The sequence below is a fragment of the Struthio camelus genome, chromosome 9, assembly GCF_040807025.1.
Source record: "Struthio camelus isolate bStrCam1 chromosome 9, bStrCam1.hap1, whole genome shotgun sequence".
Classification (NCBI taxonomy): domain Eukaryota; kingdom Metazoa; phylum Chordata; class Aves; order Struthioniformes; family Struthionidae; genus Struthio; species Struthio camelus.
In genome coordinates this window covers 13,152,284-13,170,975 of record NC_090950.1, presented here as the reverse complement: position 1 = coordinate 13,170,975, position 18,692 = coordinate 13,152,284, and the positions used below count along the sequence as shown (strand labels likewise).

The 18,692-nt window shown below is 43.2% G+C and overlaps 1 protein-coding gene across 16 annotated transcripts in view; it reads left to right on the top strand.

Annotated features, from left to right (window-relative positions):
* Positions 1–18,692, top strand: part of DOCK10 (dedicator of cytokinesis 10) — a 165,503-nt gene that overhangs the window by 54,467 nt on the left and 92,344 nt on the right. For 8 of the 16 annotated variants that reach the window (XM_068953730.1, XM_068953726.1, XM_068953719.1 and 5 more), the window contains exons 2-3: positions 8,765–8,884; positions 16,231–16,320. In XM_068953730.1, coding sequence (XP_068809831.1) covers positions 8,765–8,884; positions 16,231–16,320 — 210 coding nt within the window. The other 8 variants (XM_068953722.1, XM_068953727.1, XM_068953715.1 and 5 more) reach the window with 5 other exon arrangements.

The window sequence follows — 18,692 nt, the reverse complement described above, 5'->3', positions numbered from 1 at the left end:
CTGCACGCCTGCTCCCGTCTGTCCTTCCCACTGGTACCATGGGTGGGTCCCGGTCCCTCTGTCGCCCTAAATTGTGCCACTTGGACAAAAGGAAGAAACTAGCTGGGTCTAATCTTGCTCTTGACCTAAACAGGTCTGCCAGGGCTTTATAGATGCCGTAGATGTCGGAGCCAGCTTTCCACGTGTGCTGTGAGGGTTAGCCAAATTGGGGGTTCGAGAATGGTTTTTCTCCTCTGCGCTTGTTCACCAGATAGGACTCTTCCTTGCTGCTTTCTGGAAAGAGCAATAAACGCTGTTGCAGCTTGTGACCTGTATCAAAGAAGGGTCGATGCTTCAGAAGACCCCCAGCTTGAGGAGTCGGGCTTCCTTAAGGACTCACATGGGAGTAGGTTCCCCAGTCTGAGGGAATCTTAATTTCTAGGGACACTGAGCAGTTTTTTCTTTTCTTTTTCTTTTTTTCTTCCCTCCTCCCTTGTCTATTCATTTGTTATGTCCAGAAAAGGTTGGTCGGAATAAACATTGGGTTGAATCCCAGATTGGGGTAAAGAAAAGGGAACCTTATTTTTTGGCTGACTAAAAGGAAATTATTCAGACCCACATTGCTCCCAGTCGATATCCTTCTCTGTCATTACCATGTGAACTTATGCTTTTAATGTAGGAGTCTGAAACTTTAGGTCGATTCACATGTCTTCATCATAATTTTCTTTGTGCATTCCACTTAAATGCAAATAATGGGATTATATGTTTCAGCTATATTGAAAATACTTGCAGTAGTTTTGGTTTCGTTAACTGTTAATGAAAGCTTTGTTCTGAAATGGTTTTTCATAAGCTTTCTGCTGAGATTCTTGATGCAGATTTTCCATGGACTACAGTGACTGTGTATATATGTATACATGAATGAAATAGATTTGCCCTCAGTCAGAAGCGTTGTTTACGTCAGCTCTGGGCTGGACGGTTGGTGCAAGCTGCTACCTGCAGGTACAGGGGTTATGGGACAGTTTTGTTCCTGCTTGAGACCATGCTTGGAAAAGCTTACACAATTTGCAAGAGGCGTTTACGTAATGTTTTATTGGGACTAATTTGAGCGTCCCCTTTCTGGTGCGCAGGGAAGGGCGATTCCCTTCCCTTCCCTTCCCGCAGGATGAGCTAATCGCAGCCGCCGAAGCAGCGGGCACTGCTCTCCCGTGCGTCAGCCCCACCATCTCCTCAGTGCCCCTTACAGCAGCCCAGCAGCTCAGGTGCTTGGGTGAAGATGAGCGATTGCACCTTTTGGCTTTTGCTGATTTCTTTAGGAATAGCTTTAAAGAAAACCCTTTGCTGATTAACGGCCTTCTTTTTCTGGCTAAGGTCAGATAAGGGGAGTAAAGTGGCTGAATGATGCCAGGTTATAGGTCTGTGTAAATTAAACTAAAAAAACCCTTAAGCTAATTTACAAGACTTTGTTTTTCCCCTGAAGTGACCTATGGGCAGTTAGTTAGTCTAGTTTGCAGAAGTACTTGTTATTTAGAAACTGTCGTTTTGACATTTTAAAAAGCCAATACATGAAATTTAATTAAAAACCTTAGAGTTGCTTTAGAGGTCATGCTGTCAGTGGCGTGATGGGTACTAATTCTAGTAATTTTCTGATTACATGAAACTTATTAGTCTCCTTCCTAAAAAGGGTTTGCAGCTATCCATCTACAGGGGGAGACAAGTAATTTCTTTTCTTGTTACCTTGAATATTCTGCAGACTGGACTGTATCAGTAGTTCTATCTAATATCTGAAATGTCAACTGCTAGTCGTTGCAGATGCCCGTGCTGCTATATGGGCCAGATTCAGAAAGCACTGCAGCAGGCACGCAATGTCAGGCATATGTTTGTGGTCCAGGATGAGAATTCAGGAAGCAATCTTAAGTGTAGCATTAAGCGTCCCCCCCCTTTCTCCCCAACATGGATGCTTTGCTGAACTGACGTTTCTGTGTGGGTTTCACGTTTTAACTGGGAGTAAGAAAGTTTTAGTAGACTAAGTGCTTTCAGTATGTAATGAAAACAATAATTAATAACTTGTAGAAATTACTGGAGAAATAAAAAGTAATACAGAGTGTAGGTTGCTCACAATTACCTGAGAACGGGTCCCTCGTTTGAGTAGTCTTAACCCTGGTGGCTCCTTGGTTGGCTTGTTGGAGAAGTGCTTCTCTGGGTGCTACTGAAGCCTCAAGAAGCTACAGCTGGCAATGGAAGTTAGAATGAAAATGGCCTGAATAAGCTCTGAATTCTCTTATGGTAGCTTTTAAAACTGAAAAGTGTGTCTAGGAGGCCTTTATAGATTTTAATCCACAAAACAACGATCATTTCCAATGTAAGTAATTAGGATTCATCCAATCCAAAGCTGTATTTGTACAGGATAAGTCTCATCTAGTCAAGCAAATCCCTCATTGGTGTCAGTCGGAATTTTCTTTGAATAAAGAAGCTCTGATGAAAGGAGATGTCTTTCTGCTCTCTACTCACAGCAACACCTTCCATAGGTTTGCCCAACTTTTTGCTAATTAAGCTGATAGTTACTATAGCATGTGGGAAACTAATTTCTGAATCACTAGGACTTTTTGGTATGAATCACTAGGAATTTGGGGGTTTGAATCTTTAATCCTTTGGAATTTTCTCTGCACCACAATCTGGTGGGAACCAGTAATTCTCTTAGTGAAATTTATTGGCAAGTTGGCTTCGCCACTAGCACTGAAGAGACTATCAGTTATGCTGTGCAGCTCTGAAGGACTCACTGGATTCCTTCCAAGTGCAGTTCCCCACAGTTTAGTGACAGACAATACCAATTAAACATTTTGGGCTTGACAAGTGAACGTTTCTAGGAGCGGGGAGAGGGAGCGTCACTGAATATTTTCTTTGTACCTCTGATTTTGATAAAGTCATTGACTGTGGATCAAATACTGAGTCAAAGGTAGCTTTTGTAATGTGACTAGAGATGTTTGTTAACTGGAAATAGCTGCATACCAGGCCAAGCAATCGTAAAAATGGTGAATTCTAAAATAAAAGAAGGGAACGACTGACTGTTTTCTGTCTGTGCTTCCTTGTCCTTTCCCTGAATGCCTTTGGTGGACACTGAATTTCTTCCCCTGTGCTTGAAATGCAAAAAGTGCTTTTCTTAAAGACTTAATAAGCCACAACAGGAAGTGGAGCACGTTGGGAGCAGAAAGAGGGTGGCAGGAATCTGGGGCGAGGGAGTGCTTTGAGCTGATGGGACCTTGTCTCTTACTCCCAACTCAATTGCTTGTGGGCACGTTGGGGAAAAATAATCCCTGCTGGACAGCGGTGTCTCCACTTTCTGCTTGCGAGCTGTGCCCCGGGGCCTGCGGCCAGTGGTGCTTTGACCATCCTGCCGTGTGGCTGATGTGATAGTCAAGTGACTGACAAGGAGGAATGTGTACCACAGGCGCTTCTCCCATGGAGATCGCTCCATGGATCAAGCTGCTATGCTGTGTGATGGTAACTAAATATGGACATTACTCCTATAGAATGCAAAAGTTTAGGTGGCTCCATAGAAAGTATGTGGTTTTCTAGCCTTATGAAGACGGGATCAAAATTCAGCCTAGTGCTACACTTCCCCCAAAAGCCATGGAGTCTCGACTGTTTTTTAGCTTCAGCTCTGATGGACTTGACCAAAAAAAAAAAAAAAAAAAAAAAACCTTAATATGAACTGGCCCACCCTGGTGGAAAAAAAAACTAACTACATATATTAACAATGTAAAATAATGTACTGTGCCAAATGCAGTACTTAGCTGGGGCAAGAAAAGTAAAAACAAGGAGTCTGAGAAGCACTTTACGTTGATGTCACCCTAGAAAATAATTCAATTTGCTCTTGCAAGTTTTAGCAGGATTGAGCTTGGTTAATAGTATCATTGGGAGGTCCATAAAAATGAAGAACTTGTAAAGGTGGTGCTCTTGGTTCAGTACATGACCCTGTCTCTTGTGAGCCTGTCCAGCTCAATATCTCAGATGTGTATTGGAATGAATTGTGATTTTAGACAAGCCATAGCTTGGATGAAATACGAAATCGGAGTCCTTCCTGATCTCGACCAATCTGGCCTTCGCAGTTCTTTTGACTTTGTTACGACCATGCAGTGGATCCTCATGCCCTGAAGGTACCTTTACTTCAGCTGCTTAAGCAGAGTCCAGCTGCTTAAGTTCTTTACTTCCTGTTCAGATATGTCACTTAATTTTCTTCTTTCTTGCATGAGGGCTTTCAAAGAAGACATGTATCTTAAACATCTTCAATAAAGGCAGTAAATTCTTAATACTCAGAATCTGGTGCTTTAGAAAATATTGACCTGTTATTAAAGCATTAGAAAATAGTAGCAGCTGGTCTAGTTTATTTTTAGAATGAGGAAGTGCTTCGAATGACTATCCAGAGACTATTGGCCTCAGTTGCATCATCTCCTTCTTTAGCCTCTTGAGGTCACAGAAATATGACTTCAGGAGGATAACATACAAGTATTTTTATCCTGTAATTAAAAGAGAAGGCTAGCATTAATGTATAATGTTTTTGCAGCCGGAGGCAAGCCGTGTACCATATCTTGTTCTGCAAAATCATTTATGCAGACATTTTTGGTCATTATTGCTGGGAAAATAATGCTTATTTTGTCTGGACTAGAAGATTATGGTTTAGGTCTCATTCAAAGAGGCTGGATTTTTCTCAGTGCTGATCAAACGGTACATCACTAACGGAGTTTTGGGCTGTTTGACCAATGTGCAATTAAGTAGGGATTTTCCCTTGGTGGTATTGGCTTAGGTGCTCATTAGAGATCTCTAGACTATTCAAAAAGCGTTTGGAAAAATTGGCCGTATGCTCAACAGCACTGTTGGATTATAGAGTAAATGGAACTGTTGTGATTGTTACAACAGGTGAGGAGCTGGAGAAGGCCTTCTCACTATGTGAATTCACAACCAGTTCAGTACAACTAAATGTAATTCACTACTAACTTGAGATAGAGAATGTAAAAAGCATTATAAAAATCCAATCCAGCATAATTTGATCTTGGCACAATGATCACTTAGTTGGTCCACTGCCAAAAAGAACAGACAAATTAAATTGAGAAGAGGCACCCCTATAGTTATTAAAGCTTTAAATCAGCCCTACTAATTTATGAATCTCTGCTAGTGCTCTTAGAGAGGAATATCCTGATCTCAACATCCACTGCTGCTGCCTGCCCATGACAAGAAAACTGAACAGTCATTCCCTGTCTTCTGGAGATAAACTGCTGACTAAAACAGCTGCCAAATAGAAAATTCGTCAGTGCTGAGCCTTGCCAAATCAAAGTACTGGGCCTACACAGGATAGAGTCAGTGTCCGTGCTGCATAGTCTTAAGGTTTGTAAGAACATGCAGAGTTTTTAACGTTTTTAAGGTGCAATAACAGATAAATAGAAGTCTCCTGTTTATTATATTGTGATTGATGTCAGCAGTGAATAGACTTGATTATCTCTGCAGTCAGGCTATAGAAGAGCATGGGTTATTGTTTGAATCTCTGATATACGAGGCTTGCCGTAATACAGCACTGCATTGTTTGCAGGCTTTTCCTGTAATATCATAGAAGAATGAATGGCATTTGTCATTACATCAGTGAAAAAAAAAATCGACATAGATACCTAAGTGCTTCACTGGAAGGTTTTGTGGTAATTTTGATACTGTCACATCTACCTATATTAGGTTACATTTTGCATGCGCAAAACTTTTTTGCGAAAGACTTCTCTGTTAACTTCTGTTGAAAGTGTATCGACAGGATCATGCTCTTTACTTTGCAGCACGGAAGGCCAGAAAACCAATGTGTGGGAACAGTGATGTTCATACGCTCCCTGTGTTCCTCTTTAGGGTTTTCTTAAGTTTCATTTTTGTCTCACAGAAATACCTCGCAACTGTCAGGGGAAGCGTGGCCTGGCCGTTTCAGGCATCTATCAGGAGTGGCTCTCTGGGTGCTGCCCCTTGCTGAAGAGAAAAGGGAGGCCAATATGATGTGGCTCTCCCTGCCTCCACCAGTGCACGGATCTGCTTGCCGTTCCTGATGACGGAGATGTAGCTATGCTCACCCTGTCCGTGCAGGGATTTCCAGGGGGAAGCAGGAAAACCTCTTTGTTCTGTCAGCCCCAGTAAATCAGGTAGTGCCCATCTGGAGAGAGAAACTGCAAAAGCCACACATTTTCTGGGCAATCCCCCGCATTTCAAGAGAAGTCTTAAGATTTGTGGGGTTCCCCAGCTCTTTTTTCAGTCTACAAGTTGGATAGGAAGGCCACTGCTCGTATCGTTTGCATGGGTTACGTTTTGTAAGATTTTTGAAAGCCGATGTCTATATAGTTTCGCAGGAGCATGTGACATAGATTAATATTGTAGTGACGCATTTCTGTGTTTGGAGAGTGGACGTTTATGGTTACAATAGCATGCCTGACTTATTAAAACTGAGGATTGTTGCAGACCCGTTAGTACTACAATATCTGTTCTGCGAAGAGGTGATTCCCATGCAGTTAATGTCATGAGCTGTCTGCAGAAAACACGTATTCTAGTGAAAGTGCTACACAGGAAAAATGCCTTGGGCCTCATAAATATCAGTGCACATATTTCTTCACTTTGACTTCTTTTGTAAGTGCTTTCTGTAAGATTGCTTGCTGAAAATAACAATAACACTGGTACAATTTTGTTTTGTGCTGAGCTTGTCCTAAGCCCGCTCCACTGCTGAGACCTGATCATCGTTCCCTAAATTAATGGTACAGAGGAGTGTGCTACATGAGTGTTTTCTCTTCAAGTCTTAACTTCTTGAAACTTGCACCTACATAGGAATACTCAATAAATAGATTTAATGTTAAATTTAATGAAGGAAAGTTTAAAATTTGTGGCTGAAGGGTATTGTAGTGACTCAACATAACCTGGAAGGAAGTGAGTGAGAGAGAGAGAGAGAGAGAGAGAGAGCACTTTCAGTGGTGGGATGAGCCCACCATGATGAATTGTTCCTGTGGGGAAAAACTGTAGGTGAACAGGAGATGATCTCTAAATATAGATAGACTGAGCAAAAGCTATAGCAGGGCCAAGATTTGGGGCTAGATTTATCACTACCTGGTATCATCAGAGACCTTCCTTTTTGACTTTACAAAGAGATACTTCCATTACAGAGGAAGTGAAGCATCAGAAAAAAATTACTCATTTAAGATTACTTTTCCTGGTTTTCATTTTCTTTTTTCAGTAGAGGGGAACGTCTTCCGAAAGCTGCACAGAGATGTAACTCTCAAGTTGTAACGCAGCTTGAGAGTTAATAGATTGAACTGTTGAAGGAACAGCTCCAACGTTTAATTTGGACCTCTGTTCTTGCAGGTGTTCAAGACCTGACTGAACAAATCCCAGAGCAGCCTGATCTAATTTTGCCTGCTTTGAGCAAGGGTTGGACTAGATGACCCTTCCTACCTGCGTTATTATATGATTCTATCATAAGCTGTTCAGCAAATGAATACCTTTCTAATAGCTTGTGTATCCCTGTGGTTTAATCTGTTTTATGTGACTGTGTTACTGATACTTAATTTAACGTTTCATGGATGCCTTTAATATGAAAGGAAACCTCGAGATGACTGTAAATACTGAAAGAACAGGAGCTCTCTAGAGCATAGTCAAAAGAGGGAGACATGTTTGGAGCCTCAGCTGGTCTGTTGGAAAAATTCATTTTACAGAAACGTAAAAGCTTTCTTTTCTGATACACCGTGGTTTTGTACTGGTCTAGGTGAGAGGGAGGGGAAACTTTATATTACTTCAGAGAGCACGGTGCAAGAATGGTGAGTAAAAAAGATCTATTTAATGTCCACTGTTGCATCAAACTGAAAAGGTATTCCAAAGAAGTATTTCTGTATTTGGTTTCCACTAGAATTCTCCTTTTTTCCCTCTCCTTGCCTGCTTTCCAATCCCTTCTGCCAGTTCTCTTGCCTTTCTCATTTAGTCTCTCCGATATTTCTAAGTCTTTGAATTAGACAGGTGTCGTCGCTCTAATACGTGAGTTCTTCATTTGTTCAATGTGTTCTAGCATGTGGAGTGGGCTCCTCTTTTTCTATTTCTGGGTTATGCTTTGGGGAATTTACTTCTGTTTGGCTGTTCTTATGGTGTCTCCTTGTATTGCCACCTTCTCGGGCAATAAGAGTACTATTTTGGTGGGACTAGTCCGGTTTCTGACAGGAGAAGCCTTGGGACTGAATGCCAAATAGTTTATTCCGGGAGAATTGGATTTTTACCAAGTAAAACAACACACTGGCACTCACCGGCTACCAGCAGTTCGAGAAGTGGAACTGTGCAAGAGTGAAGAAATTAGTCAGCTCACAGTAATGGAAACAAGTGGTAGTAAAGTAGGTCATTCATTCTACAACGTATTAGCCCAAAATCATACCATCTGCATTCAGTTCAAATTGCATCTCTCTGTCTGTTCCTCTATGTGTATTTAGAGGGAGAGGGAGAGCAAGTTCCTGAGAATGACTGATAAGGTAATGAGTTGGTTTTGGTCTCTGCAGTGAGCTGACAGATTGCTCATGAGTTCTCAGATTCAAAATGACCATTACAGCTGGCTCCGCTTCCTCGCTGCCACCGTTGCCATACGAACCAGCTCAGCTGCAGCAGCATGGGAAGAATGGGAGAAAGGAGGAAGCCAGTCATATTTTGATGTAAAAATTGACACATGTAGCAGACTTCAGTTTCTGAATAAAAGGAGAATTTGAGAATAGAGCGATTACTAATCTTTTATTCTTCTCCTTAGCAGGAAAAACCCAGACTCTTGGAGCCTTTGGATTATGAAGCTGTTATCACCGAGATTGAAAAGAATATTGGGGATAGCCTGTTTAAGGATCTGATATTGTTCCCTGACGATGACTTTTCAGTAAGTACAAGGCAAACGTGTGGTGTTTTTTCCCTTAGGTTTGTCTACTTGTTTATTTAGTTTACCTTCACTGTTAAAGGAAGAGCCAGAATTTACCCTGGGACTCTCTAAGATTTTCTTAATTTACGTTAACTCCTTACTCCCCTGCTACCAAATTCATTCTCTTTCTCCGACGTTCGTCTTTGGGTGAATTTACTGTTCAGGATTAGATACAGTGCAAAGTCCTGGTTGTTCCCCAGTGTATTTCAGGAACTCACAAGACATGTTGTTCCATCATACCTACTTGCCTGTTTGCTCAGCGCAATGGTAGTTTAGCCTGTGCTGGAATCTCTTCTTACAATTTAATCTAATTTAATTACATGTCTGTAATTTGCTTACAACCTCTCCGATCCTATTCTATTTACTATATTTGGCGACTAGAATCTAGCGGCCTAGGATGACTGGCCTTCTGCTCCACGTCAGACTTGGACAGTAGCTGCGACTTATTTCCAGGCTGTGCCGTTACTGACACTAGCTCGCACAAAAAATGGTAAATATGAATGGATTGCGGGTTTTTTGATTTTGAGGCTTTTTCAAATTCTTCTCCAGTGGGGGTGGAAAGCCGGGATATTGTCCCTGAGCGATGCAGGATGCAGAGTCCCCGGTGCCCTGGCAGTGCCGTGGGGCGCTGATGTGCTGCAGATACTGGAAGTCCTGGGCAGCTGGCGCAGGAGCCCACCGTGGCGGGGCTGCGTGGCCTCGTTCCCTGCTCTTTGGCCCAGTGAGCTGCACAGAGATGGAGCCCCTGGGAGTCCGGGGCAGCCCTCGCCGTGGGAGGGCAGCGGCCCCCTGCGAGGTGGGTGGCCAGGCAGGTTGCTGCCGGAGCCCTGCCTGCACTTTACAGCAATTTCTTCCAAATCCGCCAGTCTCTCCAGAACATTTAGATTTTGATGAATAGGCGCTCTCTAATGGAAATACGTTTCAATCTGTGACCAACTGTAACCGCTGTGTGAGGGCCCTTCCCATCAGCTCATGGCATTACTACTGTCCTGTGGGGCCCGCTTAATCTAATAGATGGCTTTGTTTTACTAAATGCCTCTATTTCCTTGGTGGTATTAACTGAGTTAACGTACTCGTGGGATTGAGAGAGAACTGGACAGAATACATTTCCCTCTCATCGTTAATTCCTTTATCCATTTTGCACATTTGTGAATTTATGAAATTGAAATTTAGCATTATAAAGCTGACTGGACTTGCTCTGTGCTGTCACTAGGCCCTTGAGCGCCTCGGTTTAGAGTAACTGAGCTCAAGTCAGTGGAGCCAGCCCTCTCAGGGAAGAATCATGCTCTGCTCCATAAGGCCTCTGACTGCCTGTCAAATCATATTTTCATATCCTTATTTTAATTTTATTTGTAACAGTTGCAGCCTGGCTTTTAGGAGCTACTTCTATTTTGTTTTCTCTGTATTATGTTTTGCAATTGTTCTGCAGAATCTATTTAAAAATAAATAACCAAGGATAGACCAGAGAGGTACTTGGATGGTAGACATGGCTTGTACTCCCAGAAGAGCGGAGGCAGTGGTAGTTAGTTTTGTTGCAAAACTACGGACCCTATTTTTTCTCTTTGATATCTTCCGTTGTAGTCAGCTGCAGTAACAAGAGCTTATGTTACCTGACAGGACTGCAGGGCTTTCATAGTAGACAGGCTTTTCAGCTGCAGTGTCTATTTATAGCCCTGCTCCTTCCTGCTCAAATATCACCTGGGCACAAAAGTCTGGGTCAGCCATTTGAGTAGAAAGAGATCCAGGTTTGACTGAATTAGGAGGTGCTCAGGCTGGCTCTGAGTGTTATTTAATGTGATAATGCCTCAGGAAATAGTAGATGTTACTGTTTAACTGTAATGATTAGAATTGCTCCAGACTTCATGGCTCAGTGTTGATGCAGCCCTGCTTTGGACCTGTGTGTTAGCACATGCTATGGGGTATGGAAATACCTCTGTATCTTCAGAGTGAATACGACCAAAATAATTAACTGAGGGACTGAATGTAAAAGAAAATTCTGCTTTTAATGATTCGCTGTTTCTGGATCTGCAGTATTCACTGCATGCATCACATATGGGCTAATCATCGTTATAGCTGCCGTACTGTCTGGTCCTTTGTTTTGTTTCAGAATTGCTTTCTGTCTTTGGATACGATTCAGAGAGAATGCAGTTACTCTCACAAGACCTTTGTAGGTCATTTCCAATGCCTTAAGAGAAGTCTGTGGGACAGCAAGAAATTCTGAGTTTATCAGGTTCAGATCTGATACCCCTTTCCTCCGTTCCTCACGTTTGTCAGAACAACGCAAGATAATATGCGTTATTAAGATGCAGTCTCCAACTGCATTTTACTCCAACTGAGGAAAAGATGCTTCACCTTTTTTATGCCACTGATACTTAATAATCCTTAAAAAAAAAATCGTTGAGTACCATCAGCCCCACTTCTAGTTCTCCTAGCAGTGTCTTGCTTCCTAACTCTCCTCCTGCCTGCTAACTCTCCTGTTTCCCTTTGAAAAAAACATGTCGGGTCTGCTCTGCTCTGCTCTGCTCCTGGATCCCTTGACCAAATTGCCATTCCAGGGCTGTTGTGTGAAGTAACAGCCAGTGGAAATTTCTGCTACAAAAACTTGCGCATGCAGCAGCAGCCATGTGGAGGAAGGGTCTGCACCGCTCCTAGTCGCATGAGTATGAGCTTGCACGGTGCTTCTGGGCAGGAAGCAGGAGTTCATGGCCTTCTTGGTGCCCTCAGATGAGCGGACGCTTGGTGGTGGTGTTTGTAGGCTTGCACTTAGCCTCACAACTGGGTTACCGTGCTCCATTCGCCTCCTGTTTTCCCCTGGACTTGGCCATGTTCTCCCTCAGCAACTGGAACCGCTGCTGTCTGGCATCCCCATTTCTCGTTTCTCTGCCACGTGCTTATCAGAAGGGAGGCCCTGGGAGAAGCCTGACAGCTTCACTCAGATCTGCCTGCCTCGTGCCTTTGCGCTTGCACACCTCCGTCCTGCTGGGCTTTTATGATACATGTATATTTGCACCTTCGTTTATTCGAGCAAAATGCCTACTATATCCTTTCCTAGGCACTTCTTCATCCTTTCTGCCTGTCACAGTCCTTACCAAATTCACCTGCATCCCAGCAGTCGAGATCTCTCCAGATCTCCAGTTTTACACAGGCTCGTTGAGCCCTTCCCTTTAAGGGGCAGCGGGCTCGGCACCCCTCTGCTAACGCCTTTGCTTGTGTGGAGGCTTAATCCTGGAGAAGTGGATGTAAGTATCGAAAAAGGGCAGCTGGAAGTAGTTGATACTTCAATTTTATATAGTGTCAAAGCATGTGAAACTCTGGGTCATGAAAATTTGTTCCTCTTTCTCCGCACCCCCACCTTCTCTTTTTAAAATCTCTGTTTAAAAATGTAAATCAGACCTCGTGAAACTAATTGCGTTAATATGGCCTGTCTGATTTGAACCTGCAGTAGAAAGACTCGTTCATTTCTGAGATATAGGTCAGCTGTAAGGTGGTGAAACCTCCCTGTGGGAGCCGGGAGCGCAAGTCCCATCGGAGTTCAGTCGGACTTGTCCCTCTGGCTCTTCTGGGCTTTTGAAAGCCCACGCAGGTGCCCTCCCCGTGCTGGAGAGGCTTTAGGAGAGCGGCAGTGCCAGTACGCCCCTCCACAGCAGGGGTGACCGGCTCCAGACTTTTATTTTTTTAGCTTGGGGAGGTGACAACTGCCCTGTTTTTAGCCCTGTGAAAGCTCTCATATCTAAATGTGCAGGGAGAAGAGGGTGGAAGGGCACGTCACTCACCTCCCGCAGGTGAGCATCTACCTGCTGCCCCCAGAAGAGCAGGGATTAGCTTGTTACTCTCGCGACGGGCATGGTATGGACAACCTGCCGCTGGGCCGGCAGGAGGGTGGAGGGCAGGGAGACGTAGCGGAAGCTACTACAGCCATCTGAAAATAGAGAGCTGGAGCAGCCAGCAAAGCCAAGGCGAGGCGAGCGGAGCGGAGCCTCGTGCTGCCGCGGCCCTGTGAGCGACGGGGCGTCTATTACAGCCGTCCTTAAACGTGCGCCTTCCTCTCGCCCCGCGCCTGCCGTAGCGGGACAGCTGAAACGGGCAGTGGGGACCCCCACGGAGCAGCAGCGTTTGCGCTGCGGTGTTTGTACGGCAAAGGTCCATCTTATCCTTCCTTTTTAATGTAATGGACCAACTCATTACAGTTTTCACTGATGTTAAGTAAATCTGTTTACTTAGATGAAAGTGGGGCTGAGCAGCTTTTCGTTAGGAGAGATTAAATCTAAGCATTAACATATATGAACATGTCTGCCTGCGTGCAGCTCTCTGCGGTTAGCTCTCCTAGCAGCACGGCCTTTTCAGGAAGTAAATACCATCCTTTCTGATGCATCTGTCTAAAGATTTAACTGCTGGTAACATGCCTTCAGACTGAAAGCTATTAGGATAGATGCAGAGTGAAAATGTTTGAACTGGCTAATGGGGTTTGGACTCCATTTTCCAATACTCAACTCGCTGCGCCAGTGGGAAGCATGCGCTGTCTGCAAACTTTATTCCTAATCAATCGTTAATAAGGAGCAATATTAGCATTTGGCTTTCTCTGTAGAAATACTCTTCAGTGAATGTAGCAAGAGAGGTTGCTTAATTAAGTTGCCCCTTATAACTAATCAGGCAGCTGGGGCTAGCAACTTTTGCGAATAAAACAGTGTGGCTGAATGCCAGAAATTGTTGGCTCTAGCAGATTTATATAGCATCGATCTCTTTTCCCTCAGAACTCGGTATGGGAGTTAATGTTTCAGGTTGACAGTTGCATTACTTGGTTTATCATCGTCTTTGCGTGCAGAAACTGAAGATAGCCTTTTGACCCCTGCTTTGAAGACAAAATTGCTATGATTGCTTAAACGGTTATAAAATTAGACTGTCTGCATTTAAAACACATTGACAAATGCTGACTAAGTAAAATTCTTTATTTTTTTTAATGACCCTTTCGGCATTTAGTCCATTCTTGAAATTTAGTTATTTTCTGGAGTAAAAATATTTTGGTGAACAAATATCATGCTTGATCAGCCATTAAGAGTATTTAACTTTGGAAATAATCAACTTTGAACAGGAAGTGTTTTTGTGGCAAGGCCTTTTGCAGCTAGTGGTCTGAATGTAACTAATTCTCAGAAGGGAAGTGCTTTATAGTTTTTTTTGTTTTTAAACAAGTTTAAATATAACAATACACAAGTTTGTTTTTTGTGTCCCAAGTCCATTCCTTCAGTAGATCGGCTTTTTAACAGGGTGTTTGACAAAGTCTGCAAGCGAGACATGCCCACTGTTAACCTGATTTTTTTTTTTCCTATTTTGTGTGGCTATATATTTCATTCGTTCCAGTACAGTCTTTTTAAGAAAAGTGAGGGAGATGACTGCATGTGAAACAGTCACCTTAAGTTATGTTTCTCCTTCAGCTATAATCTTATTTGGAGGCACAATGACACCATTAAGGAAAAGGCTTAGCTGTCTCGGTCAGTGTGTTGATACCAGTTGCTGAGAAGCAGTGTGTTAGGTAAAAATATGACTTGCTATAGATGTTAATGAAAAAATACTAAAACAGATCTTCTGCACAGTATGCAGGGGAGAGATGCGTTTTGTTGTGGTCAAGCTAGAAGAGGCTGTTGGTCTCCACAGCTTAGTCACCGTCCTGGCAGCTCACCATGAGGTCTGGAGCGCATCGCAGATCTCTTCCTGTGTGTCCTCCTGCTTTATGTTAGCTCTGGAAATAGCAGCTGAGCTCTAGCAGCAGTGATGTTATGGGACGGCAGCGTGCGTGTTTTGTGGCCGCTGGTAGCTGGGCCCCAGCACCACGAAGAGCTGTGTAACAATCCCGTGACGTCGAGGGGTTTCAGCTGTGCCCCAGGATGCAGTCTTCTCGGGACTGCTTACAGAAAAGGGAGGCACCATCATCATTTGTGGGACCAGAAGTGTTGTAACTGCATTGTATCCTGAGCTATCCAGATGAAACAGAAAAAGTTTGCATCTGTCTACGTGATATGTGCTATTCTTTCAGAATTACTCATATGGAAAGCGATGTGGGGAAACCAGCGTGTTGTGTTTAAGCTCTAAGGAAAATCTGAGTCAGTAATTGCCAGGTAATTGTCATGTAGAGTCCAGGTGCTTGGATTTATGCAGTGGTGCATACAGAAAAACGATCCCTTTCTGGTCAGACATTGGGTTGTGAAGCAGATCCTCCATGGACTTTCAGCAGTGGATACTACAGGCTGCTTGGTGGTGTTACTGAGTAGCGGTTCTTCATACCGGACCAGTCCTATGCCCTAGGCCTTCCCCCAGAAATCGTATGCTGATACATAACTGGGGAAAAAAGGAGCTGCGAGAGCAGATTCCTTCTGGTTTCATTCCTCCTTCACCTTGAGCAGAGTCACTCCATCGTAGCCAAGAGCAAAATCCAGTCTCCTGGTTTGTGTGTCTTTGTTTCCCCCTCTCGCAGTCTATAGAAAACAAGTGGGTCATATCTGGATTAACTTGAAGTACCAAAGCCTCCTCTCATGTGATTTTTGCGGAGCGGCTGCCTGCACTGCTGTCAGCAAGGAGTCGTCCAGCTGGCAGCCTGGTGGGACCCAAGGGGAGTTTGGCCTGTTGTGGAGACCTCTTGGAGATCCAGCTCTGTGGTTTCTCATTGGAGTCCTGACAAGCTAGCTCTGTCGGGAGCTGCTTTTCAAAAAAGTTCCTACAGGGATCATAGGACCATCACAAGTCCCATGTAGATCCCACTCTGGTGTGCTGGGCCTGATGCTGGAAAAGGCGGGCTGGGAAGCTGCTCCCTGACTCTGCTCGCTGTCGAGCTGGCCTGTGGTGGTCGTTTTGCATCTTATTGGGGCTGACTTTATGCTCTGCTTCTCTCTTTCCAAAAAAGTCAAAGCTTTTAGTTCTGTTCCCACATTCCTTTGCTGAAAAGGGAAAAACTGCAGAAGAGAAGCAAGTAAGGCAGCAGGATCTGGAGTATATCCTTGGGGAAAGGATACAAGCAAGAATTAGGATGTTACCATTAATGACTTTTTAAATCAGAGACTGAAGCAAGTTTGCTTGGCACAAGCTGATTCCCAGAAATCTATTTGAACAATGCTCTTCCTTGTAATTAATGTTTTAGCTGATAGTGTTGGAAAGTCTGTGTGGGAGGTAATTGGGTTGCAGTTGTTAGTGTGCATGTGTATTGGCTGCATGACAAACTGAAAATGCAAACCATAATAATACTGGTTCTTAACCTCTTCATGAGACAAAACCGTTGTTCTGTCACTTTGGCTAATTTGCTTTTTTTTATTTGTTGTCAGACAGACACAATTTCATTGGAAAACAGGACGCTGTATCCTTCTGTACCTGAAGATGCAGAACGAAAAGCAGAAAATTTATTTGTGAAAGAGGTAAATATCTAGTGTGTGTATCCTTTAATTTCTAATAGAACTGAGGTTTTCGGGGAGGCTTGCTATGTTACTAATGAACATCTTTCTTCTATTAGTATTGCTCAAGTGTTTTTTAAGACCATATTGTCTGCAGGTGCTTGTTCTGAGATATTTGTATCTAGAAAAAATTGTAAATGTATCTGCCTCTCATGTTGCTGTCTTCCAGCTGTGTTCCCTGTCACTACTAGTCCGTAGGTATTGATATCTTTATGTAAGTGCTAATTGCTGACGTCCTTAATGCTTTACGCTTTGAAAATATTGATACTTTTTTCAAAAAAAAAAAAAAAAGCTATTTGACACTGTTTTGGAACTGTTAGAGTTATTGCAATGTTTTTCCCCTCTGTATTTTCTCCTGAAATGTGTATGATTGCTATCTGAGGAATAGTTGCAGTGTGAATGACTGGAGGAGGTTTATGTTCTACTGTCAGTATCTGAAGGCTATTCACCGTTAGGATAGAAAGTGCAAGCAAAATTATTCTATGGCAACTAGAACCCATCTAGGAGCGATTAATTGCTCTACCTTTACCAAGAGTATAGTCTGTACCGCTTTCGTGCCTGGTCTTGTGCTGCAGGAGGAGGTTCTGCTCTGCTCTTGCTGCTACCTCAGGGCTACTGCTCATTGTCAGTGGTTTTATCCCTTCGAAGGACTTTGCATTGGAGATGCTGGCTGAACTGTTCAAAGGAATTTACTTTGGACAGTTCTCTGAACCTTCCCCTTCACTTTAGATGTAAAATATATCCAGTTATTTGCGTTAGCAAAACAGGTATATGGAACCAAATTTTCATCCAGCTTCTACAAGGGATTTAATTGCATGCACTTAATAATTATCCCATAAGGCATGTGTTCTCTGTCTTTCACAGATTGCACACCTGGCTTTCTGCTTTGAGGATAACCTATTTCATGCACACTATAACTGCAAGATAATTTGTCGAGGAAAACTCGGTTGCAGGCAAACCCAGAGATTAAAGAAGAAATAAAATCCAAGATTAGGCAGAGATGTAGCTGTTGAATTCTATGCGACATGACATTTTACAGGATCACTCATATTTCTCTCTCCAGCAATAAGTTAAGAAAGAGCAGTAACAACTTACTGCTAGCTCAAATCATCTGAACCTTGCCATCTTTCTTAATCTGACAGTAGGGTTAAAAGATAAGAAAGCCTGGGGAATTATCTGTCTTCCTAGAAGTCTCCCTGCCCTTTCAGCACTTTGGGATCTGCTTTTTATTTTAAGGTCCCACAAGTTACAAGGCCAGCACTGTCCTCACTGCTTTACAGGCAAGGTGATGGATCTAAAAATGGAACACAGTACATAGTATCTGGGAACCATTACAGCTGAATACTCCAAAAGGATACTAATGACAACCTGGTAAAATATGTATTGAAGAGAACTATTAGCTTTCTCTGCAATACCAGTGAGCCAAGGGGAGTGGGGCAGAAGAGCAAAGCAATGGAAAAAACAGTGCTGCAGAACTAGGACTGTACATGGAATAATGGCAGGATAAGACCCTCTTTTAAAGTAGAAATACATATGTTCCACTTTACCTTGAAGCCAAAAGCTATATATAAAGGAAATTAAGCTCCAGGAAGAAGACGGTTTCTTGTCCAAAATGAGGCAAAACTGAGCCCCGGGTGCTGTGAAGGTCTATCGTTATAGTCCACTGCAGCAATCGCACCAATCTATACTGGGTCAGTGTAGATTTGACCCCCCAACAGTCTGCTTGTGTTCCAGACTGATATTCAGTAGCTGTTAAATAGTTCTGGACAACCGTGCAAGACTTGTGTTTGTGACCTTCACTTCTTTTTTAGAGCAGTGAAAAAGCCAACATCTTGTTTGTATTGTTCTTCAAATATACAGTGATCTCGTGTTCGGTGAGGGCATCCATCTCGTACATATCTAACTGTAGCCAGTTGCAACCCAGAACCAAATGCCTGATTTCTGATCAGGCTGTTAAGGAAGCTACACAAAGACAGATCTTACAGCTTCATCTAACTGAAGGCATGTTGGTGTTCCCTGTAAGTGGTAACGACTGCCTTTGTCTGTTAATGGATGCTATGCTTACTGGTTTAGCGAGCTGCCGTGCAAAGAAAGGGAGCGAGTTAAGTCAACTACAGGTAAAAGGTCTGCTGTTGAAGGTGAAACTAAATTTCTTCATATGACACAGGGCGTGACAGGGTGAGGATACGGTTTTGAAACTACTTCAACAGCGCAGAACACTGATTTCCTTCCATCTCTTCCCTCTGGGCATTTGATGTTGATCGAGTGATCTTATCCATAAAGTACTCTTAGTTCACTTAAGAGGGTTGTCAGAAGTCTGCAATAATGCCCTAAAA